A 27,957-nucleotide genomic window follows, 5' to 3' on the forward strand; every position below is an offset into this window, starting at 1 on the left:
GAAGGGGCTGCAGGGTAGCAGGCTCCCATCACTCCCTGAGAGGGCAGAGGTGTGCTAAGGACTACAGAGGGCAGGCCATGGTCACTGCCTGGGAGAAGGGAGTTGGGAGGTTGGTGAACCCAGAGAGAGGGGAAGCCAGGAAGGTAGGAGACGGTTCCAGGGAATAGAAGCAAGCTAGGACATTCCAGCCCTGGGCTGGTGACCGGAGGGCCCCTGAGCCGGGACGTGGAGTAGAGGGTGGGCCCAGGTCCCCCTACCAACCACTGGAGGAGCCCCATGGTTAGAGCAGTAAAGAGAAGGCTGCCATCATGTATGGAGGGACTCTGACCATCCCCACTCCCCGGCCCAAAAGGGGAAACACACATGATGACCTGGCCCTGGGGGGTGAGGATGAGTCTCTAGTACTAATATGCACCGCCTAGAGTGTGTCCCAAACGTGTTTCAAAGGCAGACAAGTGTCTCCGTCCCCCCTCGCAGGGGAGCCTGAGGAGTTCAGGGAGCAGCTCTCAGCACGGGGACTGCTCCCTCTGGAGTGCAGGGCTTTGGCAGCCCTCTGCTTTGAAGCTGGCACCCCCGATGGCCTCAGGAAGCAGGCAGATGCCAGGCAGTGGATCACTAGGGCAGAGGGCCTGCTGTGCACGGCACCGAGCTGCTGTTTCTAAAGGACTGTCAGTAAACGGAAATGAGCCTCCTGGCAAAGGCAGCTGGCGGGGGTGGGGGGGGCTTGCCTCCTGTTTGGGTTCTCCACTCACTCCCATTGATGCCCAGGCAGCAATTATGTGAGCGGTGACTCCAGCAGCCCCTTGCTGGCTCTGCTGCTCCCCTCACCGCGACTCCAGCAGCCTGCCCCCATGCGCTTTGCCCCCCGGGTTTGGGATTGGAGGCCTGCCTGGGGCGGGTGTCTCTGCTCCCTCAACTGCTATTAGAGTTGGAGCTGCTAGGTGCAGGAAGTGCTGCTGTGAAGCTGGTTGAGGGGGATTTGCTGGACTATGCAGCATTGGCTGGGGTACTGAGTGCCAGGTCCTGTGCTGGCTGCCTTGCTCTGATGCCTGGGGGGTGGGCCGGGGCGGGGTCTCTCACTCTCTGCAGAGCCTGGAGGAGCTGGGTCTTTGTACGTGTGACTGTCACGGTTAGGCCGTACCCAGCTGTGATCCTTCTGCTTGCAGATCGATCGGAAAGGGGACCAGAATCGGGTGGTTTCTCTGAAACGGATACTAGCTGAGCTGCAGAATGATGGGGGTGGGAGAAACCCCATTCCTGATGGGTCAATCTGTCGGGGGCAGGGATAGCTCCCCCAAGGGCAGGGGGAGAAGCTCCAGTCCACCAGAGAATGCCATGAGGAGATCCAGCACTGCTCCCTGGGGTACGGGCTTGAACTGTTCACAACTGGGGTGGGAGTTTGTGATGAACTGGGAATGTTCTTAATGTTTTCTCTGAATACTGTGTTGGTGCCTCAGTGTCCCCTATGAAGTTCTTAAGTGTCTAGGTGTTGGTATAAGGGTGTGTGATTGCTGCAGAGCAAAGGGCCAGTGCACCTAAATGCCTGACACTCTGTCTCCTAGCAACTGATGGCCTGGGCCCCTCCTCTGCAAAGGTGCCAACTGAAGGTGTTGGAGACAGAGAGATCAGGTGACCTCCTGGCCAGGGAAAGGAACTGAGCAGAGAAGGAGGGGCTGGAGGGCTTTTCAGTCTGGAGCTGGCTGAAGACAAGGAGTGAAGTGCAGACATGGGTGTCTGGCTCACTTCCCCCCCAGAATGGACCCGGCCGAGGGGTCCCGTTCCCTGTACCTAAAAGCTCTGTTTTAGACCGTGTTCCTGTCATCAAATAAACCTCTGTTTTACTGGCTGGCTAAGAGTCACGTCTGACTGCGAAGTTGGGGTGCAGGACCCTCTGGCTTCCCCAGGACCCCACCTGGGCGGACTCGCTGTGAAAGCGCACAGAGGGGCAGAGGATGCTGAATGCTCCAAGGAGAGACCCAGGAGGTGAAGCTGTGTGAGCTGCTTGCCCTGGAGACAGTCTGCTCCAAGGGAGAGGAGGCTCCCCAAAGTCCTGACTGGCTTTGTGAGGAGCAGTTCCAGAGCATCGGCCGGGGACTCCGTGACAGAGTTCTCCCAGAGAGAGCCTGGGAAATGCCACTGGTGAGCCAGTCGGTGGTGCCCTTCCCCCAGGTGAGTACTGAGCCGGCTGCCAGCGTGCTGCAGGAGGTGCCCTCTTCCCAATGAATGCCAACACGAGGTCCCGCTCGCAGGTGAGTATTGCAGAGAAGCTAGCACCCTGACTTGTGCCTAGCAAACTTCACAGGAGACAATCACCCTCTGCCCACTTAAATTGCCCCTCCGTTTCCGAGTGGGTAACCGTATTCTTCTCTTCCTGTGTTCGGCAACGGCCGCTTTCCGCCCCAGCCGCAGCCGCATTTCACTGGTGGGTGACGAAGTTCCTGAATAGTGCTCAAAATGCTTTGGGATGTTGTGAGAGGAAAGGCATTGGAGAAATGTCTTATTGCTGCAGTCAGGGTTGCTTCCGATTTGGGTTATGGTGTGAGATGATGCTCTTTGCTAACCAAGTTGGAAACAACCCAGGAGTCCTGGCTGCTGACAAGGTGCACCCCTAACTGGCATCATTCGTTCCTTGTGAGGTTTCTTTTCTGTGCTCTCAAACATCCCTTTTTTGACGTCTCATTTGGGCTTTGCTCCTCTTCTGCAGCATCAAATGGATGCTGCAGCCGCTCCTTTGCTCATGCTGCTAAGCGGCAGACCACTGCAAATGCCTGTCTTGGAGTGGTGAGCCGAGTTTGCTGTAGCCCGTCAGCGTGGCTGCTGCCCCCACAACCCATGTGGTGAAACAATGTGAAAGCCAAAGAAATAACACCTCGGATCGTGGGAATTCAGCCCTCTGCTCGGGAGATCCTTCCACGACCCTCTGGATCCGCCCAGGAATCCCCACTGCACGAGAACCCATCCGGCTCTGCGAAGTCTCCTGTCACAGCTGATCTCGGGGAGTGTCCTGTGCTCTCCGTGATGTCAGATCTCAGCTGGCTGGGGATTGCTTCAGGAAGGGGGGCTGGTGAGAAAAGATTCGGCAGCGCACAGAGGTTTAATTTTCTCTCTTCCCACCTCCCGGCTGACGTAATATCCCATGTGGAGGTCACCCAGGGGGTACCTGACTCCCACCCTCGGTAGCCAAACTTCCTTCATGCTCGGAGAGTAGTCCCCTGTATCCCACATTCCCAAGGAGGCCGTGGGAAGCTCTGGAAAAAGTTGGCCTAGCTATGGGCTGTCTATTTATAGTAACACATACTACAGGCTCTCAAGCTTCTGTTCCCTAGTGTAACTGTATAAGACTGTTTATATTTCCTCTTCTCTTCTCCCCCTCATCCGTCCTTCACAAGAATGCTGCTTGGTATTGCAAAGATGTGAAAGCGGAGGAGGAGCCAAGAGGACACAGTGGTGTTTGATTTGGGTACTGTATGGCGGGAGCCGTCCGCCACTGGGTCCAGGCAGGGCCCTTATGCTTTTTCCTCTGAATAAAGTGCTGGCTTGGAGAGCAGCAGCAGCTTCCCCCATGTGCCGGCCTGTCCCGCCCTCAACAGGGACATGAGCCACTTCTGGTTTGTAGGCAGGGGCCACCAGGGGAGATCTGGGATGGTGCAGAAGGCAGGATTCTTTCTGACCAAGCACCAGCCAGCAGAGTCATGGCAGGATGCACTCTCCACTTGCTGCTCTGTTGGAATCTGTCCCAGTGGGGCTGGGGGACTGCATCCCACTGAGTGCTGAAACGTCCCGGGATGCCGTCCGGTTCTGGCCAAAGGCCAGACCTGTGAACATCTGGGGTGAGGCGACTCCTCTGGGGCTGCTGTCTATGGCAAACCCACTTCTGGAGGGGGGAGGGATAGCTCAGTGGTTTGAGCATTGGCCTGCTAAACCCAGGGTTGTGAGCTCAGTCCTTGAGGGGGCCACATAGGGATCTGGGGCAAAATCAGTACTCAGTCCTGCTAGTGAAGGCAGGGGGCTGGACTTGATGACCTTTCAAGGTCCCTTCCAGTTCTAGGAGATGGGATATCTCCATTTATTTATTGTCCCCACTCAGACCTAGAATGGGGGCAGCGCTTTGCCAGGTTGCGCCCAGATTGCTCTGTTCTTGTGTCAAGGTGACTATGGCTGTCCCAAGGGGCCTGCTCATGAGGATGTGCAACCTTCTGCCTCCACGCCACAGCTTGAAACCCCTGCCAGTGCAGCTGTTGACATGAGACCATGGGAGATGAGTCCCTGGCTCTCACCAGCTGGCAGTCTCAGGAGAAGCCAAGGGCTGCCAGGGTGCCCTCCCTGCTGGAGGCAGTCCCGCTGGGGACCCGTTCATGGGGAATGGGCAGGCGTGCGGGCAGAAGAGGAGGGGCTGCGGCATGTAGCTTGCTGTGCTGCCCGTGCTGTGCAGCGTGCATGTAGAGGGCTTTGTTGTCCACATGTGGCAGTCCTGACCCTTGTCCACCCATGTGCCCAGTGGGCTTCTGCGTTGTCTGTGCCCACCCCTGCCCCAGGGACTCGGGGAGGGGCGGAAGCATCCCATTTGTGGAGAGTTCTTGCACAGGTTCCTTGCAGTGCATGCGCTCCATCCATTGGGAGCCCCGAGGGAAGCTGGAGGAGTGACAGGGGAGGCCGACTGCCTGGTCGGGAGGGCAATGAGCAAACATCCTAGCAGGGCAGCAACATGCCTGCCTTCTGCTCCAGAGAGAGCTGGCAGCTCCCTCCCTCTTCTGGGCCTGCTGCATGCTGAGGCGGGGCCAGGCAAAAAGCCCAGGCTGGAATTGAGGGTTGGGCACTGGGTCAGACTCCAGCTGTGCCGGCCGTGCTGTGCCCTGGCTGGGCGGATGCGGTGGGAATGGCTCATGCTGTGCTGCTCTCTCCATCCTTCTCTCATAGCTATTCCTAACATGGCTGGCTCCTTACAGTCTCAGCTCTGGCTCTGTCCCCTGTTGGACTGGCCCCGGCTAGTGGTAAATCCACACCCTCGTCTTCTTTAGATGGTAGCTAGTCTTTCCCTGGGCTGGGCAGAGGGTCGTCAGAGATCAGGAACCCCGCCTCCCCCCACCCCCCGCAGGCTCATACAGCAGTTCTTGGTTGAAGTTTTCCTTCCTGCAGCCCTGGCCGGCTTGTCCTGCCTTCACAGCCTTGCTCCAGCCCAGGCCTGCTCAAACTAGATTCCCGGCTTATCGAACAGAGATGTTTGTACCATGCTTCCCACCAGGGCTGGGGCCTGACCACCTAAAGCAACATCTCCCCAAGTCTGAACAGCAGCGTTTCCTTCAGCTCAGTCATACACTACTGCAGCGGTCCAGCCTACCCAAAAGGAGCACTGGCAGGAGGCTGTGTAGCTCTTCACAGTGTATTTCCTCTCCTTCCTTACATGCTCTAAACAGTGAAATAGTCTGTGTCAACACTGCCGTCACCATTGGCATCCCGTTGGAACCAGTGGGATGGCTCATGCCTCAGAGCTAGTGTTTCAGGCTCTCTGCAAACTTGGGCAGAGATCGCTGCATGTTGAGTCACATTCAGGTTACGCTTTGAGAATTTTTCTTTGCAGCCATAACAGCTAGAGATGGATGGAGATGGCGACTCTGAAGAACCCATGCAGCCCCACACAGAGAAGCTAGCAATCTCTTCCCACGACAGCGACCCACATGCCTTTATCTAAGGCTGCATAGATGAGCCGTTTGTCTCCAGGGTGCAATGGCTGCTGGCCATTTGCTGGCAGGAGGCAGCGGGGACAGGTCTGCGAAGTAAGAAGGTACCGTGCAGCAGAGTATTGTGTTCCATTGGGCTCCATTCGTCTTACAGGAAGCTGGGGGACACGAAGCTAATATTCAACTATGTGCATTGTCACGGGGACCATTTGACCCACGCAGGCAGCATGGCTCCCATGTTAAGCAGCATGGCTCCTCCACACAGCCAGCGTGAGGATGCTGCAGCTGGAATGGCTGAGAAGGGCCAACCCGCGCCTACCACAGTACGCAGGCCTCTTCGACCACCCAAGAGCACGCTTCTCAGTGAGGTGCCTGGTGTGGGCCTACTCGCCCTGCCCAGATTTCTCGGTGACGTCGACATGGTGTGAAGAATGGTCTGCAGCTGGCAGCGAGAGATGGTTTCTGACGATGCATGTGGCTGGTTTTGCTTTGCCATACTACACCTGAACAGGCCAGGGTCCGTATGCAGCCAGCCTTCACCCCTGTGGGCAAAGACAGATGCTGTCTCCCATCTGCTCTCTGCCCAGATCTGATGCTCGTCAGAGGGCTCTGCCAAAGTGGCGTGGCTAGCGCCACACCTGATGAGCAGAAGAAATAAGAAGGTGCCATTTTTACAGTGGCTCGTCCAAGCAGAGCTGCCCAGGAAGAATGGACGTGCAGGATCCTGTGCCTACCCGTGCCAATAACTCGTTAGTTACACAGGTGGAGACGGGTAACCCAGCCATTGATTGTAGGGACTGAGAGCACAGCATTGTCTGCGTAGGCAGGTCATTGCCTTTGGGCGAGCCATCATTAGTGGTCACTCTTTGGAGCCAGGAGGTGGGACTTGCTGGGCTACAGATCTGGGCCATTTGTAATTCCTCAAACCCCAGCCCCACTCAGTCCCTCTTCACTGCCCAGCCTGGCTGATTCCAGTGTCCAGCCCTGCCGGGCACACCCCCTGCTCTTCCTGCTGACCTGCTGCAGCTAGGAATGCACTAGCATTTGCTCCTTTTCTTCCTCCTGACCTATAGCGACAGAGAGAAGGAGCTGAACTCTAGTGTTTCCGGCCAGAAGGGACCATTAGATCATGTAGCTGGACCTTGTGCACAGCACAGGCCGGCGAGTTTCACCCAGCCGCCCCTGGATTGAGCCCCATCACTTGTCTGTCACAGCCAGTAGGGGTGGGGGGTACAGCCCACGTGCTGCACTGTCTGCCTTGTTGTACTCAGCGTTGTATGGGCCACGGTTCCTAGGGGAGTTTCGGTACGTTTCCTCTTGCCTCGTTATTCTGAGCGTGGGCCTGGCAGGTTTCTCTCTAGCTCGGTGGATTCCGGACAAAGCAACCTTTTATCCACCCCACCCTCCCCGCCTTGGGGGTGTGTGCACACTTCCTGCATTGCTAGCTACACAGGTACACATGTGCATGTGCAAAGCCGCGAGGGCACAGGGAGAGCTTGTGCTCAGCTCATTCTGCTCCCGCTGCCCAGCGCAGGTTTGGCTCACCAGCATGTTCGGCTGCAGCTAGTGGGTTCAGGTGGTTGCTGTGGCTGTAGCAGCCATTCCATGGAAGAGGGAAAACCTGACGCCCAGAGGGGTCAAGGGCATAGCCGGCTCTTGCAGTGAGTTGGGTCCATGGGCTTCACTCACAGCTCCATGCCGCACTCGCTGGAGCAGGCTGCATGCTCCCAACAGAGGGGAGCAGCTGCTCCCCCTCCCTCAGCCCTGGCAGAGCAGGAGCAGGCAGGGGAAATGAGTGAGGGGGAGGGATTTTTGGCATGACTGTGCTGATTTCCCGGCTTTGAAGTTTCCCCGTGACCCGCGGAGAAAGCAACTCCAATGGGGTGGGGGCGGGGAGCCAGTTGATGGGATAGGAAGTTGGCGAGCTCTTGTGGGATTGTTCTCTTTTTTTGTAAACTTCGGAGCTGATTTGACGTTTGCCTCTTTCCCAGTGAGCCGGCTCCCAGCACGGGTAAATAGAACCCGCAGCGCCCCAGGCCTGGGAGGCGAGAGCAGTGTAGTTTTCAGGCTGCGTCCTAGCTACGGCTGCCTGGCCTCTGGCTCTCCTACTGGCAAGGGCCGGGACCCACTCCCAACAATCGCTGAGTGGTCCCAGCCATCCTCCCTTGTCTGTTGTCAGGGGGAAAGTCAATATTCTCCCCGCCAGCTATTGCTTTGGCCATGGGAGTGGAGGCTGCGTTGGGGGGCTGGTGACTTTCCTTTGTTCCCTGCGCTCCTAGGCAGCGGCAGTCGCTGTCTCACTGCGGCCAGCTGTTACCAGTTCACTGACCCGGCACCCATTCAGCGGCCAACAGCTGCCACTGACATGTAGCATCTACACCCCATTCACAGGGCCATCTCTTCCTGCTCCTCCCCAGGCCTCTTTAGCCTACTGCAGCCCAGCACCCTGGAGCAGCATGGCTGGGGGCTGGAGGCCTGTGTTAGCCAAGGCTGCCTCCACTCAGCAGGCTCCCTGTGTGCCAGAAATGGTTTGCGTTGGGCTGGAACATCCACGGGCTGCCCCTGTGTATCACTGGGCCCTGGGCCTCTGCTCTCAGCCCTGGAGTGTCGCTCTGGATAGCTCGGGGGGGTGCACAGCTGGCTCCAGGTGCATGGAGCCTGTCAGCACCAGCAAGGGCTGGTTCAGAGAGTAGTGGGTTGAGATTAACAGAAGGAAAACTCCAGCAAAACTTCCTGCCAGGGAAGAGCCCTCCAGGCTGTGGGTCAGTCTGCCAAAAAGGGGCAGAAACTCCACCTCTGGGGCTGCTCCAAGTTAGCCAGCCCAGGCACTGGAGAAGAAGGGACAATCCTGCCATGGCTCCTGGCTGGGGTGACACTAGAGGGGTCCAAGATTCTCCGCCCTGGATTTCTGGGCCTTTATTAGTATGTACAAGAAGCTGCCCACTCTGAGCTGGGACCAGCCTGGGCGCTCCGGGCCGCACGTGCACATAGAACAGAGCCCACCACCTCCTCTCCAGCTACTGGTCCCCTGACTATCAGGCGCAGCAGCCACCAGCTGCATTTGCTCCTTCCAGGGCCTGGGGAGCTCTTGTCCTGCCCCTGGGGGCACAAAGGGAGGACTTGCTCTGTGTCCCCTCAGTATGGCTGAGTCCCTGGGGAACCTGGAGGGGGTAGATGCTACTGGGGAGCCTACTTGATAATTGCCTTGTCTTGCCCTGGGTGTTCATGCCGGTGGCTGGGATGCCGAGAGGTTTGCCATGCAGTCTGCTGCCCACCGGTCCTGGGGGCTGTAGAGAATCCAGCAGGAGCCCACCACGCGGGGGTGCTATGGCACACTCCAGTCACACACACCCCTGCGCACTCTGGTCTCTCTCTCACACACACACCCCCCTACCCCCCTGCACACTCACTTCTCGCTTGTGACATCTGCACCTCCTGGTGTGTCAGCCACCCCAGCAGCAGTCGCCCTTCCTTCCCAGGCTCAGGGGAGCTGGTGTGTCTGCTCCATCACCTGCTCTTTGCCATGGTGGGAGCGGGACAGCAGCCCCTTGTTTCTGCCCAATGCCATGGGAGCCTGGTATGTCTGCTCTGGGCATGTCTCTGTGGGGTCCGCAGGGCCAAGCAGTGACACAGTCCATCCCTGTAGTCAGGAGGTGCCCACCTCTGCCCCCCAAAACTCCTGGGGAGGGGTTCTGTGCATTCAGGGGATAGCGGAGTGCAGGAGGATGTACCACTGGGACAAGAAGAAGTTGAATGTTAATCTCAGCAATAAACTCTGTTGGCCGTTTCTGGGGAGTGAGCTGGGGGAGGGGTACAGATCTGTAGCTGGGGGGTGTAGCCAGTTTGGGGAGGGGGATGTGGTCCTCTGAGCTGCTGGCACTGAGCCGCATGCTCTCAGGAGCGTGGCTGGGTGGAGACAGGGCACCTGCAATCTAAAGCATTTCAATAGACAGGAGCAGCTCCATCTCCCCTACCAGGCATGGAGGCAGGGCACAGTTCCTGCCAGCCCTCCTCTAGAGCAGAGGCAGCATCTCGCCTACTCCTGTGCCTCAGCCAGGTGCTGCTTGAGATGGATGCAGAGGAGATGGTGCTGGGGAATGATCCAGCACAGCCGGCAGCCCCGGGCAGGATGGGACTGGGGCTGTCTCAGCCTGGCTTTTGGAAGCTGTCTACCTCTCCCCCGGCTAAGGTGGGAGCCGATGGGCGTGTCCTCTACCCAGCTCATTGCAGTGCCTCAGTAAAGGCCAGCCTGCATGTGAAGGACTGTGCCCATGGGCTAATCCTGCTTCCCCAAGGCTGGCGGGCGCTTCTTCCCAGCCCGGCTTTGGGCTCTTCTCCCCCAGCCCTGGATCTCTGACCCCACTCCCGCAAAGGCAGTTTGCTCTTTAGTAAGAGTGGTGCTCATGGTGGGAGAGATTGGCTGACTCTGTCCCATTCCCTTCCTGACCTGCTCCCATCGCAGTGCTCACAGGATCCTCGCTGAGCCAGGGCCTGGCCCTCCTATGCTCCTGGAGGGGTGGGTGCATCGTCACATGCTCAAACTGGATCAAAGCACCTTATTCTCTTGCTTCCCCTCTTGCCGGGGTGCTGAGCAAGCAGCAGGACAATCGGGAGCTGCTGGCTGAGCTGTCCCTCCATCCCTGCTCCAGCGCCAGCCCCGTGAAGCAGTTCGCGGCTTCAGAAGAGCCGTTTCCGTGAAATCACTTTTCCAGCCATTCCGCACGCTCCACACACCTGTTCTTTATGGAGTCAGACACGGCAGGGTGTTAATGGCCTTCCCTCTGGTCCATGCAGAGGTGCTAACCCCACTCTCCTCTCCACACGCCTGAGGCTCCAGTCGCAGCAGAGCAGAGTGTGTGGGGGGGCATTAGACTGCTCTGGCCTGAACCGAGGCGTGAGTCTCGAATGGGGGGAGCACTGAGGCCTGGTTAAAGAGACTCCACTGCTAAAATGAGATCCTGTGTCTGAAGTGCAATAGAGTTGACATGGCAGTGAAGGGTCCCTTTGATCTGGCCTGTGCTGAAAGGGTGGATTGGCTTGGCCTGGGCAGGGTCACTGCAGTGGGAACGGCCTGGGCAGTTCTGCTACGCAATCCAGCTCGCACGCTCTCAGCTGCGCTGGCCCCTTACTGGGATCAGACAAGGGCATCTGTCCCTGGAGAGCTGCCGGCTGCTAGGCCTAGCCAGAGACTTTCTATCTTGACTGGGTTTTGAATAAAATGTTTTTGTGAAAAGTGTCTGCGGAAAGTGGACCTGTATTCAGGGACAAACTGACCACTCTGAAATGGAGAGCTTTGAATTCTGAAATGCTACCGCAGTGCCCCCTGCTTCTCTTCTCTGAGCTGAGGGCCGCATCTGGCCACGTGATGCGCCTTGCCTGTGCAACTGCTGTGGCCTGCAGCAGGGGTGACCCTGGGGCATTCTTGCAGACATAGGCTGAGCAGGGAGCCTGGCCCAGAGCGCAGGCGGGAACATGAGGCCCTAGAATCATAGAATACAGGGTTGGAAGGTGTGACGAACTGGGAATGTTCTTAATGTGTTCTTTGAATGCTGAGTGGGGAGTGTTGGCCTGGGAAGGTTGCAGGGGAGTTTTGCTGGGACTGTCTGCATTGGGGATGGGAGACTTTCCTTGAGGGAGGCTACCTGAGCACGTAACATGAGAACCAGGAAGGGGGTTGGAGGCCAGGTGACACCTCTGCCTGGGAAACTGGACAAAGGGTGGGGGAGGAGCCGGAGGGAGGCTGAGTGAGACGGATGGAGGGAGTTTCAGTTTGGAGCTGGCTGGGAGAATGGAGGGGAGCCCAGATGGGGCTCTGGTCTCCCAATGCGGCTCTGGCCTCCTTGGCCCCCTAGATGGACCTAACTGAGGGGGTCCTGTTGTCTGTACCTGCAAGGCCTGTCTTGGACTGTGTTCCTGTCGTCTAAATAAGCCTCCTGTTTTACTGGCTGGCTGAGAGTCAATCACAGGAAGCTGGGGGGGCAGGGCCTTGACTCGCCCACACTCCGTGACAGAAGGGATCTCAGGAGGTCATCTAGTCCAACCCCCTGCTCAAAGCAGGACCAACACCAACTAAATCATCCCAGCCAGGGCTTTGTCAAGCCAGGCCTTAGAAACCTCTAAGGAAGGAGATTCCACCACCTCTCTAGGTAACCCATTCCAGTGCTTCACCACCCTTCTAGTGAAAAAGTTTTTCCTAATATCCAACCTAAACCTCCCACACTGCAACTTGAGACCACTGCTCCTTGTTCTGTCATCTGGTACCACTGAGACCAGTCTAGATCCATCCTCTTTGGAACCCCCTTTCAGGTAGTTGAAAGCAGCTATCAAATCCCCCCTCATTCTTCTCTTCTGCAGACTAAATAATCCCAGTTCCCTCAGCCTCTCCTCATAAGTCATGTGCTCCAGCCTTCTAATCATTTTTGTTGCCCTCCGTTGGACTGTCTCCAATTTTTCCACATCCTTCTTGTAGTGCAGGGCCCAAAACTGGACCCAGTACTCCAGATGAGGCCTCACCAATGCCGAATAGAGGGAAATGATCACGTCCCTTGATCTGCTGGCAATGCTCCTATTTATACAGCCCAAAATGTCATTGGCCTTCTTGGCAACAAGGTCACACTGTTGATTCATATCCAGCTTCTCATCCACTGTAACCCCTAGATCCTTTTCTGCACAGCTGCTGCCTAGCCACTCGGTCCCTAGTCTGTAGCAGTGCATGGGATTCTTTTGTCCTAAGTGCAGAACTCTGCACTTGTCCTTGTTGAACCTCATCATATTTCTTTTGGCCCAATCCTCCAATTTGTCTAGGTCCCTCTGGATCCTATCCTTACCCTTCAGCGTATCTACCACTCCTCCGAGTTTAGTGTCATCTGCAAACTTGCTGAGAGTGCAATCTACGCCATCCTCCAGATCATTAATGAAGATATTGAACAAAACCGGCCCCAGGACTGACTCTTAGGGCACTCCGCTTGATACCGGCTGCCAACTAGACATGGAGCCATTGATCACTACCCGTTGAGCCCGATGATCTAGCCAGTTTTCTATCCACCTTATAGTCCATTCATTCAGCCCATACTTCTTTAACTTGCCGGCAAGAATACTGTGGGAGACCGTATCAAAAGCTAAAGTCAAGGAATAGCACATCCACTGCTTTCCCCTCATCCACAGAGACGGTTATCTCATCATAGAAGGCAATTAGGTTAGTCAGGCCTGACTTGCCCTTGGTGAATCCATGCTGACTATTCCTAATCACTTTCCTCTCCTCTAAGTGCTTCAGAATTGATTCCTTGAGGACCTGCTCCATGATTTTTTCCAGGGACTGTGCCAGCATTTCCCAATTGATGTAATTTGGGGGGTTGATTTTCCCCCACCCCCCCCTACCCAATGTGAAATGCTCACTGGGGAAAATATGGATAGAAACAAATCTCCTTTCACTGTCCTTCTATTTCCCTAGGGCGTCGTCTCTGTGCAGTACGGAGGTCCCACCTCTGAGACCCTGAGCGTGCTTTAGAGACCTTTGGGGTAGAGAAGGGGCACTGCTAGGAAGCCGACCATCTCCTTTGCCTCTTGCCGGCTGCATCTACGCTGGTCACTGTAGTGCCTTGGCCAGAATGGTCCGAGTCCCTGCCCGTTCACAGCCAGTGTATTGTTCTGATCCCCGGGGGCTGGGTCCAGGCAGCATTTTCCCCAGGAATTGATGGGAGAAGGGGTGTTTGAATTTGGGGGAGTGGGGGGGAGGTGAGACCAGGAGGACAAAGGTAGGGGCGGGCTTTATGACACCAAACTAATAATTTGAAAAACACATGACAGTTTTCGATTTCTAAAACAAAAAATGTTTAAAATGTATTTAATTTAAATTGACTTGTGAAAAATTAATTATAATATAATAAAAATGTTTAGGACAGAAACTCCCTGAGCTAACGACCTCTCGAGATAGCACCGAAACGAGATAACGACCATGGCAAATAATGCATTTTAAAAACCTGGGCCTCCCAGGAAACGTATATTGATATAAGTTTCCCAGTCACAAATCTAGCATTCTGGAGCCAAGTCCCTAAAACATACTAATCTAGTTGTCCCAAGAACAAGAAATTATGTTAATTCCTTCTATATGTGCATAAACTGTCATGGAATTTCACTAACAAAAGAGGAGCTAAGCTCACTCTGTGGCCAGCTTCATACGTTTTCATTGGCAAGGTGATTTGGCGCTACCTCTCGGCCCCACATTTTAAACATCATAAAACAGCAATAAACACCAGCATTTGAATTTCTGATGATTTATTGTTGTTTATAAATCATCATTTGAAACGATTAGGTCGGCCAGCATTGCCGAAACGAACGCTCCGATACTGTCAGAACAAACACAGCTGTGTGAGGAAGCTTGTCTTTGCTCAGACTTTTCAAACCTATTATGCTTTTTCAGATACACGTATTTGATCATATATCTGCTTTTAAAGTGTGTAGTAATGTTTCCATTTCAGTTCAGATTTCCAACCACCAACTAAATGGAATTGTTTTCCAACTAGAAAATTAAAACACCTCAATCTAGCTGGAAAACGACTAAATTGGCAACACTGCGAGTTGATGGTAACTAGTTAACCACTGGGGGTTGGGGGGGAGTTCAGGTGTAGGGAAATCCCTGGTTCCAGGTTTCCCCCCCCGAGGGAAAAGAGCCCCAAACCATCATTGCTGCTGTTGAGCAGAAACCCCCTTCCCTTCAGATTAGTCTGGATGTGTTGTTCTTTCTAATGAAACAAACTCACCATTGGGCCTAACTGATCTGCCTGTGTGCCCCCACCTGGAGGATCTGTGTCTAATGGGGTGGGAGGGGGCCTCCCAAGGGGCCAGCCCTGCCCCTTTAATCACCCTCTTACTCCTTAGGCCATGGACATGGAAGTTCTTGCTTGTCTGTTTCCCCTTGTAGGCCCCCTCCTGGTTTAATAACACAAGGGGCCGCTTGCTGCCTCTCTCCTTCCAAAAATCTCTCTCTCCTGGAGTGAACAGCTCCCTCCCTGGCTTGCCCCTTTCCCATCTGTGATGAAGTGGGACTGTTCTTAATGTTTCCTCTGAATACTGTGTGGGTGCCTCAGTTTCTGGCCGACATTCTGTCTCCGTGGCAATTAATGGCCCGGGCCCTTCCCCCCTGCAAGGGGATGGCTAAAGGTGTGGGAGAACAAAGAGATCGGGTGACCAGGAAAGAGACAAAGGCCAGAAAGGAGGGGCTGGAGGGGGTTTCCGTTTGGGGCTGGCTGGGGACGGGAAGTGAGGGCAGACGTGGGTATCTACCTCGCTGGGCTCCAGAATGGACCCGGCTGAGGGTCTGGTTCTCTGTACCTAAAAGCTCTGTTTTAGACTGTTCCTGTCATCTAATAAACCTCTGTTTTACTGGCTGGCTACGAGTCACATCTGTCTGCGAAGCGAAGTGCGGGTGCGTGCAGGACCCTCTGGCTTCCCCAGGACCCCGCCTGGGCGGACTCGCTGTGGGAAGCGCACGGAGGGGCATGTGCTGAATGCTCCAAGCAGGGGCGGCTCTACAAAGTAGGCTGCCCCAAGCAGCGCGGAGCGCTGCGCCGCCCTTCCCCAGTCCCGCGGCGGGTCCCCTCTTCCCGCTCGACTGGACCGCGCGTCATGCCTGCGGGCTCAACCGGCAGCGCGAAGAGGGACGACCCGCCGCAGGCATGACTGCCGGGCGCTCGTCCGTCCTCGGGTGGGGACCCGCAGGCATGCAGCGCGGGCCTCATGACGGGGCCCAAATGCCGCCCCCAGGAGCTGCCCGGCGCAGCGCGCTGCCGCCCCTGGCTCCAAGGAGAGACCCAGGAGGTGAAGCCGTGTGAGCTTCTTGCCCTGAAGACAGTCTGCTCTGAGGGAGAGGAGGCTCCCCAAAGTCCTGACTGGCTTTGTGGGGAGCAGTTCCAAAGCATCGCCCAGGGACTCCGTGACACCATCTCCTAGCCTGCCAGTGCCAGTGGGTTCATCCCTTCGCGTTGCACGCAGTCTGCAACAGACCTGTCCTCTAGGAATTCCTGCCCGGTCCCAGGACTCACAAGCCCTTCACCCAGCCCCACAGCCCTGCTGGAGGGCGGGCTTTGGAGCCCCTTGCTAGGCCGTATGACTACTGTCCGTGCTACCAGCTGTGCAGTTTATCCTGCTCGTCACCTCTGAAGGGCCCCTTTCGTCCTCAGGAACACTCCTCCCCCCAGCTCCCTGTGCACCGGGATCCGGATCTGAGCGTCCACCTGGGGCCAGTTCCTCATGACTCCTACTGGACTGGCCCCTTTGGGTCACATGAGAGAGCCATAAGGGCGCTGGCAGGGTCCCAGCTGTCTATCCAGCTGAGCATCTGCTATGTATCACACCCGCCTCATTCAACAGGGCAGCGGTGCCAGAGCCTCCCATTGGCTGCTGCATCCACCTCGAGGCTCACGGGGTGCTGGAATTGGCAGTGCTGAGCATGCAGACTAGTGCAGCCCAGGGGAGCTCCGGAACGGCCTTTGTTTCAGTGTAGCACCCTGTCACAGGCGCTCTGGGTCTGGTGACATTGGAGCGGTTGTTAACCATGAACCCTCAGCCAGCCCATGCAGGGAGCTTCAGTGCCTGGGATTCCCAGAAGGGAAGGATCTCGCTGTCAATGAACTTGCCGAGTGGTCTGAGTGGCTCTGGGGTCGGTTGTGCCTAGCACTGCGGATCCTACGGAGAACACTGAGCCCACGTGCTGTGAAACGTCACCACTGGGACGGGGACCTGGGGAGGAGGCACAGCTCCGAACTCAGCACCTCGGGTCTTCAAAGCCCAAACCTGCTGTCATCGCAGCTGGGCTCTTGCAGGGGCGCTGCTCCCCTGGTGGCTGTAGGATTCCTTGAAGTTCAGCCTCTGGCTTTGACGTTATAACTCAGTGGGTGCAGATTGGGGCTCAGTGGGTGAAGAGTGGCAGCAGCCAGTCCCCTCTGCACTGGTGATGTGACCGGCTGTCGGTGTGCTTTCCCCTCGTCTCTGGAAGAGAGGTGTGTCACACTGGGGTATGATGGCTGGGCATTTGTATCAGCCCCCCCACCAGGCTGCCTGCTGTCCCAGGCTCTGCTGCTACCATTGTGTGACCTTAGCAGGGTGCACCCACCCCATGCCTCAGTGTTCCCGAGTATGAAAACTGGGATCAACCCCCCTTTGCAGAGTGCTTGAGGGAAGGCGCTCGGGAGGCAAAGCATTTCTGCATTACCAGGGCTGGAAGCGTGTCTGTTGGGTCTGTGAAGATCCCATGTGGGGTGGACAGGGGAGCGGGCTCTGGAGGGGTGTCGTGGGGCTGCCCAGGTTCTCTGCGCTGGGTTCTGCAGGAGCCCTCGGGCTCTCCGGCTTCGGCCCTGTTCTGCTGCTTGTTCATGGATTCTAAGAGGACCAGTACAGTCACTGAGCCTGGCCTCCTTGCTGAATGGGCACACGCCATCGGCTGGGGAGTGAGGGCTGGGAGCAGGCCACCGCTGAGCATCCCAGGCAGCAGTGAGCTGCATGCATTGGGGTCGCCACGGCAGAGTGTGGGTGCTCCCCGGGCACTATGGCCCATGCTCCAGAGAGAACACGAGGCCTTCGCTGGATACGCAGCAGGTTACCCTGTCCCCTTCCCACTCCTGCTCTCAATCCTCCTCCTTCCCCAGAACCCGTTTCCTGAGGCCCCAGCGTGCTATGGGGGAGGCAGGTTTGGTGGAGGTGGCTGGGCAGTGTGGAAGGGCCCACAGGCCTGTGCTGTCTGCAGATCTGGCCTGCTCCCATCTCTGCCTTTCCGGGCCAGCAGGAGAGAGGAGGAAGCCGTGAGGGCAGCTGCAAGTGTTAAAGTCGGTTGCATGTCGGCCACCCGAGGGGGCAGTGCTCAGAGCTGGATAGTGCCCGTGAGGCGAGGAGCTGCAGGGCCAGATGGAGCATCCACTGGAGCAAACTCAGTGGGATGAGCTGTGCTCTCCCTTGGCGTGGGGGCCGTGTGTCACTGCCCTGGAGCAAACCAGCACATGTGTGGTTTGCTTCCACCGCACCCCGGCACATTGCAGGGCTGTAACGATGCTGGTTCTGGCAGGACCCAACTGAGAGTGCCAATTCAGGATAAATTGCTTAAAACAGGGCAGTCACAGCCCAAGGCTGGGGTTTTTTCACCTCTAAGGCAAACCAAACCAGCCAGACTAAGAAGACTTTGGTTTCACCCCACTGGCTAACCACAAGTCACACAAGCAATTCCCTTAGACACTCCAGTTTCCCAGTATCACCACCAGTGCCACTCGTTATGGGGACAAATAGTTATGAAAACCAGTACCGCAGTGAAAGAAAAAAGGTTCTCCTGATCCCAAAGGACCAAGCCCCAGACCCAGGTCAATATACAAATCAGATCTTACCCACAAATCACGCTGTTGCTAATCCTTTAGAATTTAAAAACTAAAGGTTTATTCATAAAAGGAAAAGATATAGATGAGAGCTAGAATTGGTTAAATGGAATCAATTACATCCAGTAATGGCAAAGTCTTGGTTCAGGCTTGTAGCAGTGATAGAATAAACTGCAGGTTCAAATCAAATTCTCTGGAGTACATCCACAGCTTGGATGGGTCATTCAGTCCTTTGTGTAGAGCTTCCATTTGTAGCAAAGTCCCTCCAGAGGTATGAAGCAGGATTGAAGACCAGATGGAGATGAGGCATCAGCCTTTTATGGTCTTTTCCAGGTGTAAGAACACCTCTTTGTTCTTACTGTGGAAAATTATAGCAAAATGGAGTCTGGAGTCACATGGGCAAGTTCCTGCATACAGGACTATCTGCCTTCTCTCAGTGGGTCAGTTGTATAGCTGATGGTCCTTAATGGGTCATCAAGCAGGCTAGGCAGATCTAACACCAACTTGTCTGGGATGTTTCCCAGAATCATAGCATAATACAGGCAGTATAGAGCCAATATTCATAACTTCAACTATAAAATTGATACACACATATAGACAGCATAATCCTAACCAGCAAACCATAACCTTGTCTTAAACACGTCATTTGACCCCTTTATACAAGATTTGGTGCCACTACAGGACCTTGGTTGCAACCATGTTCTATACGGTCCCAGTTCAAGTCAATAACGTGACAAGGGCTGTGTGTGGGACCCAAGGGAGACCAGGACACAGCCATGCTCACTGGGGCAGCTCACTGTGTCCAGTGTGGGGCAGCACAGGGGTGGGCAGCATGAGCTTACCACTGCTCGTGGCTTCTTGGGGTGATGGATGCCTGTGGCTCCCCGAGACACTGGGGAAGTGGCTAAGCTGGGAACACCTTTGTAGGCAGAAGCTGTTCTCTTGGGAAATGAAATCTCTGCCGTGTGTTAGCCTGTAAGTCTGTAGGACGCCCCAACCTCCTGGAGGCCCATGGTCCCTACACCTGCTGGCTGGCCGTGCTGTCCCATGGTGCACGCCAGGCCTGGGCACTCCAACCTTGTACAGCCATGCAGCGTGGAGTGGCTCCCTGGCTTTGCACTCAGTCTCTGCAAGGGGGAGGTGGGATCTCTGTTCTGTTTGTGCCAGTGGATCTAAGGATCTGTGTGGGCTCCCCTCTCGGAGCAGCGTCACTAGCCTGCTTCCTTCCTGTGCGATGCCATAGCATTGGCACATGGTGCCATACAGGATGCTGCTGTGCCCGTGCCCAGGGCTAATACTGAGCCCCTGACCCAATCCATGGGCTGCTGTAGGTGACTGGGGTAATGGCAGGGGGAAGCCGTGGAAGTGTCTAGTTCTGCGCATCACTGAAGATGTGATCAGTCCCCCTCCACTGCAAACAGAACAAGCCGAGAGCAGCTCCTTCCCCCAGAGCCCAGCTGCTCCCTGGCTTCCTGCCAGGGGGGCCAGCAGCAGCCACTTATGGGGCTTAGGTTCCAGGGCACAGCTCTCCTGCTGCCAGCTCTGTGCTCAACCCAGGGCCTGACTCGCCATCCTGCAGTGTCTAGGCAGAGTTGTATTTGCCAATGCCGATGCTAGCAGTATCGGGAGCCCCAGCGTAGGGTACTGCTGGCACCACTTGGGTTTCTAACACCACGTCTATCAGCGATCACCACGTCTATCAGGGATAGACGATTGTGCTAGATTTCCAGCTCTGTGCTGGTGCCCCCAGCATTGCAAACCCTGCCAGAGCTGGCATTAGCCGCGCTGAAAGGGCAGGTCCGTTTCTCAGCAGAGCTAATGCCTGGGCAGCTCTGTGTCCAGTTGAAAGCGCAGGGAGGCCGAATGGACTCCTTGAGCCGGGATTCCTTCGGGCCGCAGGCCCTAGCGCTGGGCAGCTTGCAGACGGAGTCGGCCCTGGGATCTCCTCTGAGCACTGGCACTCGTGACCTCTACCTTGCGTCTGAGTGATCCGTGGCCCACCGCAGCACAGCCCTGGGACGCTGTGTCCAGGAGCTGGTTTGGGTGGAAGAGCGCCAACCCACTTCCTGCCACACTGGCATTTCCACACAGCCATGGACCACGCCCAGCCCAGGGGAGCTTGGGAGAGATGATGGCCCCAGCCTGAGCGGGGCTGGTGGATTTGAACGGCGCCTGCCCGCTGCCCGCTTGGTGTAATGACATGGAGCCGTGCCGGCCTCTTAGTTAATTGCTAGTTCAGACCTGGGAGCTCTCGGGGAGAGAATGAGCTCTTCTGGTGTCTGGAGCTTTCTGAAGTTGCATTCCCAGCTTAGCCCTGGCAGGGGCCTTTGCTTTTCCCTGACGCGCTTAAAACATTAGTGGTTTGGGGTTTTTTACAACTGGAACTTTCTCAATAAGCGTCTAGGAAACCAGCGTCTGGTGCGTAATGGGGGTGGGCACCAGCTGATCCGCCCCGCTGGAACGCCGCTAACCTCAGGGCCCAGCTGGGGGCTGTCTGCCGAGTGGCAACCAGCCAGAGCTGGTTAACGAGAGCTAATCCTCTGCCCTTCCTCTGGAAAGGGACTTTTTGGAAATGGCGGGGGCAGGGGGGATGGGAGGGTGTCTGCGTCTCACTGCCTCTGGATCGAGTGGGCTCAGCTGGCAGTAAGCAGAAGCGGTCTCCGCCAGGGCGTGGAGGGGCCCTCCTTGTGGCCTGGGATCCCCAGGGAGCTGCCCTAATACCTGTGAGCCCAAGCCATGCCCCTGGTTTGCACAGGTGCCGCAGGGGAGAACTCTGGAGCGCTCTAGCTGCCCGTCCTCATGCACCAGCTGAGCTGGCTTTGCCTCTGCCAGCCCTAGAGACTCCAGCCACCCCCAGAGCCAGGCTGGCCCTGCAGAGCCAACAGGGGGACAAAGCAGACAGCTGTTTTCGGGTGCGTTGGTGGGCAGGGGAGCTGGTGCGTGCACAAGCGAGCGGGAAGGGGCCATTTCACGTAGTCATTTCTCAGAGCAGAACCAGGCTTTTGAACTCAGGCTTTTCATCTTGAAAGCACTATGCAGACATTAGCCCTCGCCGGTCCTGCGAGCTAGGCCAATGGTATTTGACTGGGGAAACTGAGGCACAGAGGTTGTGCTTTACTCAAAGCCACAGCAAGTCAGGACTGGGACGCAGGGGTTCCCGACTCTCTGGCCTTTGCTCAGATTCTCCCCCCCCCACCCACCTCCGTGGCTGTAGGGGGCTGAACAGGGTTTTGGAAGCTTCTGGACATGCCTGGGGCCCAGTGTGTGTTGGGGCTGACTGAGTAGAAAAGGCCTTTGTGTTGGGCTGGGCTAAGAGACCATCTGCAAAGTCCTAGGATGAAACGAGCTCCTCTCTTCCCTACCTCACTGCGCTGCCTTGGCTGGCATTGCTCTGGCTGGAGATGTCCCTGGGCGGGGGCGGCACGGCTGTGTGACTGCACTGCCAGCGTGGCATAGCCTTCTGCCAGTGCTCCCCTCCCCTCGGCACGACCAGAGATGACAAGGTGCAGAGTGGGGGCTGTAGCGTTTCCCAGCCCTGCTGCGCCCAGCTGTGCTCCTGTCGCTGGGAATAGGGCATATTAAACTGGCCAGCGACTTTCTGCTCGGAAAAGTAACTGTGTGAAACTGGCCCCTTCCTGTGGCACAAACTGGCCCAGAGCTGTGCTGTTAGTGCTCCTGTGGGCCTGCGCGGCCAGCCCGGTTTGGGGGAAGGAGCTGAGATCTGGTCCACTTCATGCAGCAGCAGCGGCATTGCTTGCTGAGCTCAGCGACATGTGTGCAAACCCAGTGAAGGTCACGGGAGAGACTTCATTACTGGGGCTCAGCGAGACGTGAGGAACCTGGCCTGGCTCTTGGTTCCCAGCCAGATTATGCAGGGCTGGCAGATCAAACTCGTGTGTAACTGAGTCCCGGAAAGACCCAGAGGTGCCCTTTTCAGTCACTGCACAGAGCGGCTCTGCCAGGCTGTGCACACCCCTAGTGCTGTGCAAACAGTGATCGTTGGGTCTCCTTTGTGTTTTTCAGAGCATCCAGGGTCACGAAAACAACAAGGATTCCAGGCTGCTCTGGATGAACGCCAGCGATTATGTCCTCTCCATAGGATTCAGCCAGGTATTGCCCTCTGCTCGCCCCAGCGCCCTTAGCTAGGATTGTTCCTTCACTGCGGCTTTCCACCGCCTCACTCCTGTGCAGATGGTGCCATGGGTCCCGCCGGTCACTCTGTACGTCCCTCCCCTAAGGGCCAGCTGGTTCTGTAGGGGAGGCCAGCTCGCCCACCACATCTTGAATGGAGCGAGAGCAAGTGCAATATTGGCAGAGTGCTGCGCCCACCTCCTGGGCTTTCCAAGTTCCCTGGCAGTGGTAGCGGCCAAGTAGAACAGCCAGGCCGACACTTTGTCATTTCCCCTCCGAGGGGCTGCCTGGAGCTCCCGCCACCTGGGGAGAATGAGGAGATGAGGTGACCCTGCCAGGATTTGAACCTGCAGATCTGAGGGAGACTAGGGCTCTGAGCAGGGCTAGATAACACCGAGCCCAGCTCCCCTGCGCTGCCTGCTTCTGCTATATGCCGCAGTGCGGAGCTGCGGTGCTTGGAGTACACCAGGAGCAGACTCGTGGGAAGGGCTAGCATGGCCGAGCCCATGCTGCGTTGGAGCAGGGTGCGCTGAGCGGGGAGCTAGTACTGAGCTCCGTCCCCAGTGGCCACGTGCAAGTGAAAGCCCCTGAGCTCAGAGCGTGTTGCCGTTCGCTTGCAGGGCCACGTGCCGGGGGGTTACTCTGGACGCAGCCTGCGTGCTGGGATCTGAGCGCTCCCGCGACAGCTGCTGACCCATCACCGTGCCCATATTTTTGCCCTCTGGGCAGTGGGGTGGAGCTAGGGAAAGCGACAAAGGCCATTGGGAATAGTTAATCCTGTCCTGTGGCATGCAAGCGAGCAGCGAGCCTGGGGGAGCAGGCTCACCAGTGCCCACTGAAGCAGCAGCCAGGGCAGGCTTGAGAGAAACGTCTTGGAGTCGGCCTCCATCACCTCTCGGCTCCCCCAGCCCCTCTGACCCCACTGCCCATCCTCGGCACCACTGAGTGCTGCACTGAAGATGGCCAGGAGCCGCAGGGCTTCACTCTTTGGTATCTGCCTCTCCGCCAGTGCACTCCACGGGGATGGATTCCCCTTGGAACAGTGCCTGATGGGTGGCTGAGCCTGCCACGTGCCGTGGAAGATGCAGGGAGAGGGTTCCAGGCAAAGGCCTCGCTGTCTAGGGAGCACGTTCCCCTGAATGCAGTACATATTGGGGTCCCCTCTCCTTGGGGGGAGGTTCATGACTGCCTGCCCAGGCTGCCTGTCCCTTTCAGAAAGGGAAAGAGGATTGCATGCTGTCACTGCCTGCTCCCCCCACAGCATAGCCCAGGGTTCCCCACAGCATAGCCCGTCCCAGGATTCACTGGGGTCACCCATGTTCACTTTTGTCCAGAACTTGCTGCTTTTGAGTCCTGCGTGGGGGTGGTTCCCTGGTGTCTCACCCCACAAAAAGGCTCCCACTTGTGTCCCCTTGCTGGGGGTTCAGCATGAAAGCCCCTGCCCTGCAGCCCCCCGGCTCTAGTCCTTGCTCCTCAAAGCCAACCGCCATTCAGCCTGCAGCTTCTGTGGCGGCTGCTCACGCCTGCATGTGGGCCTGGGAGAGGGAAAACCCCAAACGGCTGGGGGAGCCACTCCCCAGCGCGGAAGGGGTCTGGTTTGATCTCACTGGGCCGCCCGCAGGGGCCTCAGAGCCATGGGCACAAACCCCTGCGCCGTGTATCCCACGAGGGATTGGCTGTGCCTCTGGGGCCGCCTCATTGCTGCCTCTGGCTGCAGCAGCCGCTGGTACTGCCCCCAAAGCACCGCGGCTTGGAGCCCAGCACCTGGCCGTGTGTGTGTGTGTGTGCGTACATGTACACGACCAATAAGCATGTGTCTTTCTGCTTCTGCAGATGAGGGAGCGTGAGGTGAAGCTGTGGGACACACGGCGATTCAGCAGCTCGCTCGTCTCCTTCGCGCTGGACACCTCCTCAGGGTAGGAGCGCGGCCCCCGGTCCCAGCATTGGGGGTGGCGTGAGGGGCCGTGCTGCTGACAGTTACTGGCGTGGGGGGCTCTGAGCTTGGTCTGTGCCATGTGGGGTTGGGTTTGCATCTGGCCGAGCCAGGAGGGATGTTCCCAGTGAGACGTGCCAGGCTGCAGCTGCCCGTTGTAACAAGGCTGCCTGCCCCTTTCCGGGCCTGGGGGCAGAGCTCCTCCAAGCACAGACGCTTGGGCTGGAAAGGGGCACAAAGGTTGGAGGAGCTGCGGGAAGCAGGCTGGGCCCATGGCAGGCCCTGGAGCTGGGTGTCCCAGATGGGAGATCTGGGATCAGAGCAGGGAGGGGAAGGAGATGTTGGGTTGGTGTTGAACCCTTGAGGTTAGGGGGGCACAGAAGATGGTTGGTGCAGCCCATGAAGGGGCCTGAGCAGACTCTGGGCGTGGTGTTAGCCAGGCCAACAGTCCACCCCTGTGTCCAGAGCCCTCTGCCGTGAGAGGCAGTGAAAATGCGCGCGGTGGCTTGTAACTTTGGCATTGCTGGCATTGGGTATGAACGGATGCTGGCTGCCCACTGGAAATGCTCCCAGCCCCCTTCACTGACCCGCCCCTAGTGCTCCAGATGTGCAATCGCTTTCCCTCCCCTGGCAACGCCTGGCTGTGTGGGGTGAGGAGCGGAGATTGGGGGGTGGAGTGGGGGAGGTGCTGGTGCCAGGGGAGGGGTGGCAATGCCGGGGGAGATGCTGGTGCTAGGGGAGGCGTGGCAGTGTCAGGGGAGGGGTGTGCGGGAGATGCGGGTGCCAGGGGATGCGTGGCAATACCTGGGAGGGGTATGGGGGAGATGCAGGTGCCAGGGGAGGCGTGGCAATGCTGGGGGAGATGCTGGTGCTGGGGGACGTGTGGCAATGCTGGGGAGGGACGTGGGGGAGATGCGGGTGCCGGGGGAGGCGTGGCAGTGTTGGGGGAGGGGCATGGCAAGATGCTGATGACAGTGAGGGGTGGCAATGCCGGGGGAGATGCTGGTGCCGGGGGAGGTGTGGCAATGCTGGGGGGGTTGCTGGTGCTGGGGGAGGTGTGGCAATGCTGGGGAGGGACGTGGGGGAGATGCGGCAATCCGGGGGAGATGCTGGTGCTGGGGGACGAGTGGCAATGCTGGGGAGGGACGTGGGGGAGATGCGGGTGCCGGGGGAGGTGTGGCAATGCCGGGGGAGATGCTGGTGCCGGGGGAGGTGTGGCAATGCTGGGGAGGGACGTGGGGGAGATGCGGGTGCCGGGGGACGTGTGGCAATGCCGGGAGATATGCTGGTGCCGGGGGAGGTGTGGCAATGCCGGGGAGGGGTGTGGGGGAAATGCTGGCACTAAAGGCAGGCCTGGCAGTGCTGGCACTAGAGGCAGGTAATGAATAGGACACAGGTGCCAGGGGAGGACAGGCCCAGTGCCGCAGCGCCCGGTGAATGACGCCAGTCTCTGCTTGCTGCAATGTCAAGGGGATACTGACACAAAGGGGGGGGGGGGCTTCCCGGCTCCCCTGTACTTCCTGCTCGGGCAGCACTGGATAACATCTTCTCTGCATGCCCCATGTCACGTTGCTCCCTGGGACCCAGGGGGCAAACCTCCAGTGCCTCCTGTCCTGGGTCCCGGGCAGGAGAGTGCTGGGGAGGCCGGATGACAGGGGGAGAGTGCGGCATGTGGCAGGTTTCCTCAAATCTCCTTGGCTGGGGAAACTCCTCCGGGGCAGATCTCTCTCCTCTGGCCTGTGCAGTCAAAGCCTGTGCACTTTGGCCGTTCAGAGACGCCTCCGACCGTGCACACAGCTCTGGGCCAGCATACGGCAAAATCCCCCTGTGGGGTCACCTGGCCATGGCCCAGCGGGTGCCAGTAGAAATTCCGCCATGCACAGGGACATGCTCAGGGTACCCTGCTGAAGCCCCAGACCAGTCTCGCAGGGGCCAGCATCTCCAGGAGCAGGCTGCAGTCATCCTGTCCTCCATTCCCTAGAGCCAGCTGCCTGGCTTCTCTCCCCTTAGCCCCGGGAGTGGCTTATGTAGGACCACAAAGTTCAATCCGACTGGAAGTGCTGGAGGGAGGGTGCCCAGGGAGGATGCCCACCCCTTGCCCCCTCTGTTGGGAATGCTGGGCAGGGTCGAGTCACTGGTGACCCTTGCACTTTAGTGGCGCCAGTGGGGGCACTCAGCCGGGGGAAGGTGCCGGTGTCTGGGAAATGCCAGGAGCTGGATGTTTGGAGAAAAGGAGATTCCATGGGGCAAGTGACCCAAACCGCCAGGTCCCTGCTCTGTTCTCTGTGTGGGACTGTGTCTGCCTGTCACCCGGAGACGCGTGTGGTGACTTGTGTCCGCTCTGTTTCTGGGGCCGGCACTCTGGGCATGACGCTAATGCTGCGCACGCGCTGATTTGAGGTGCACATGGCGTTTGCTCACCCCCTGCTTGTGGGCTGTTTGGGAAAGGCACATTCGTGGCCTTGGTGGGTCAGCGCTCCCCAAAAAAGCTGTGAAGACGGCTGCGCCATCAGGACTGCAGAGACAACTGTGCTCCCTTCGGCCTGGCATGACCCCTCCCACGCTGGGTTGGATTTATGGCCTTAAAGAGAGCAGCAATTAGAGAAGGAAATTCATCTGCGGGGGGAGAAAAACTCACCCTGAAGGGAGGGCCAGGTGGGCTGGGGGGCTCTTGCCCTGCCCCCAAATGAGGGATTGCAGCAGGGCTGGTCGGTTTCCCTTTGCTTGTCAGTTGCACGCTTGGGCTCTCTGTGCTAGTGAGAAGTTTCAGTTTCTGGGTTAACACTGGGTCCATTGAGCAGACCTGCCCCCCATGCCATCTCCTTGCTACACTGCTCTCTGTCCTGCAAGCGCGCAGAGCATACGTGGGCATGGGGCTGGGTCCCATGGGTTCAGGAACAGCTCCGCTTTCCTGGGTGACCATCTAGCCTTCCGAGGGCTGCTGATCTGCTGCGCTCCCATTGCGCCATCACCAGCAGGCCGTGGTAATGGCTTCCTCCCTGTCCTTCTGGCTGGGCTCTCAGGTGGGAACCCTGTAGCCCCTTGCCCGTACAGCCAGGATTTGTTCCCCTGTGTGAAGTTGGAGACAGAGAGTCGGGCAGAGAGTGGGGGGTTCCTCTGGGTACACGTCTGAGTTTATTTCTCTGTTGCTCGCTCACTCCAAGCCAGGCCTCTCAGCCCCAGGCTGCTGGGGAGCTGGGTCATGGTGCTAGGCAGGCTGAGGCATCTGGCACTCTGCCTCACCAATCTCAGCCCCTGCAGGGGCCACAGTCCAAAGGTGAACAGCCCGGGAGGGCAGACTGATCCTGCCTGGCCTAGGAATCTCTGCATGGACACAGTATCTCCCCTTCTCTCCGCTCGCCATGCTTAGGATAGTGCTAGACTCTGCCCTCTTCAGTGGCTGGAGGGTGGCCAGTGTGGGGCCGTGTCTGGATGCTGGTCAGTACCTGGCCCACGTCTGGGATAGCAGTGGCTGGTGCCAGGTTTCCGAGTGGGTGCTGGGGCTGGCTGCAGCAGGGGGGGAAAGGCAGTGTGTCCCGGGGGCAGCCCCCTGCGTACATACAGCTGGTCATGGCGGGTGCTGCCTGGCATGGTGCCCATTCTAGGAGAGGTCAGACGTGCGTGGGGGGGAGCCAGGGCAGACTCGGTGGGGGGTGGGGAGGTGAATTGGCATCGCAAGGGAGGGCGGCTAGCTCAGCTCCCCCCACACACACACACCGTACTGGCAACATCCCACCAGCACAGCACAGCGGCAAGGGCTGCCGTCTGTCAGGCGGCTCCTGAGGATCATCCTACTTCCTCCCCCAGCAGTGGCTCTCCCTGCTCCCTCCCTGTGTCTCCTGGGCACAGCATTGCTGCC

At 57.7% G+C, this 27,957-nt stretch overlaps 1 protein-coding gene across 1 annotated transcript in view; it reads left to right on the top strand.

The window, feature by feature from the left end:
- Positions 1-27,957, top strand: part of LOC120372874 (coronin-7-like) — a 176,262-nt gene that overhangs the window by 46,399 nt on the left and 101,906 nt on the right. Inside the window, exons 8-9 of the mRNA XM_039490329.1 lie at positions 22,058-22,144; positions 23,999-24,081. Coding sequence (XP_039346263.1) covers positions 22,058-22,144; positions 23,999-24,081 — 170 coding nt within the window. The remainder of the gene's footprint in view (positions 1-22,057; positions 22,145-23,998; positions 24,082-27,957) is intronic.

The sequence above is a fragment of the Mauremys reevesii genome, linkage group 10, assembly GCF_016161935.1.
Source record: "Mauremys reevesii isolate NIE-2019 linkage group 10, ASM1616193v1, whole genome shotgun sequence".
Taxonomy (NCBI): domain Eukaryota; kingdom Metazoa; phylum Chordata; order Testudines; family Geoemydidae; genus Mauremys; species Mauremys reevesii.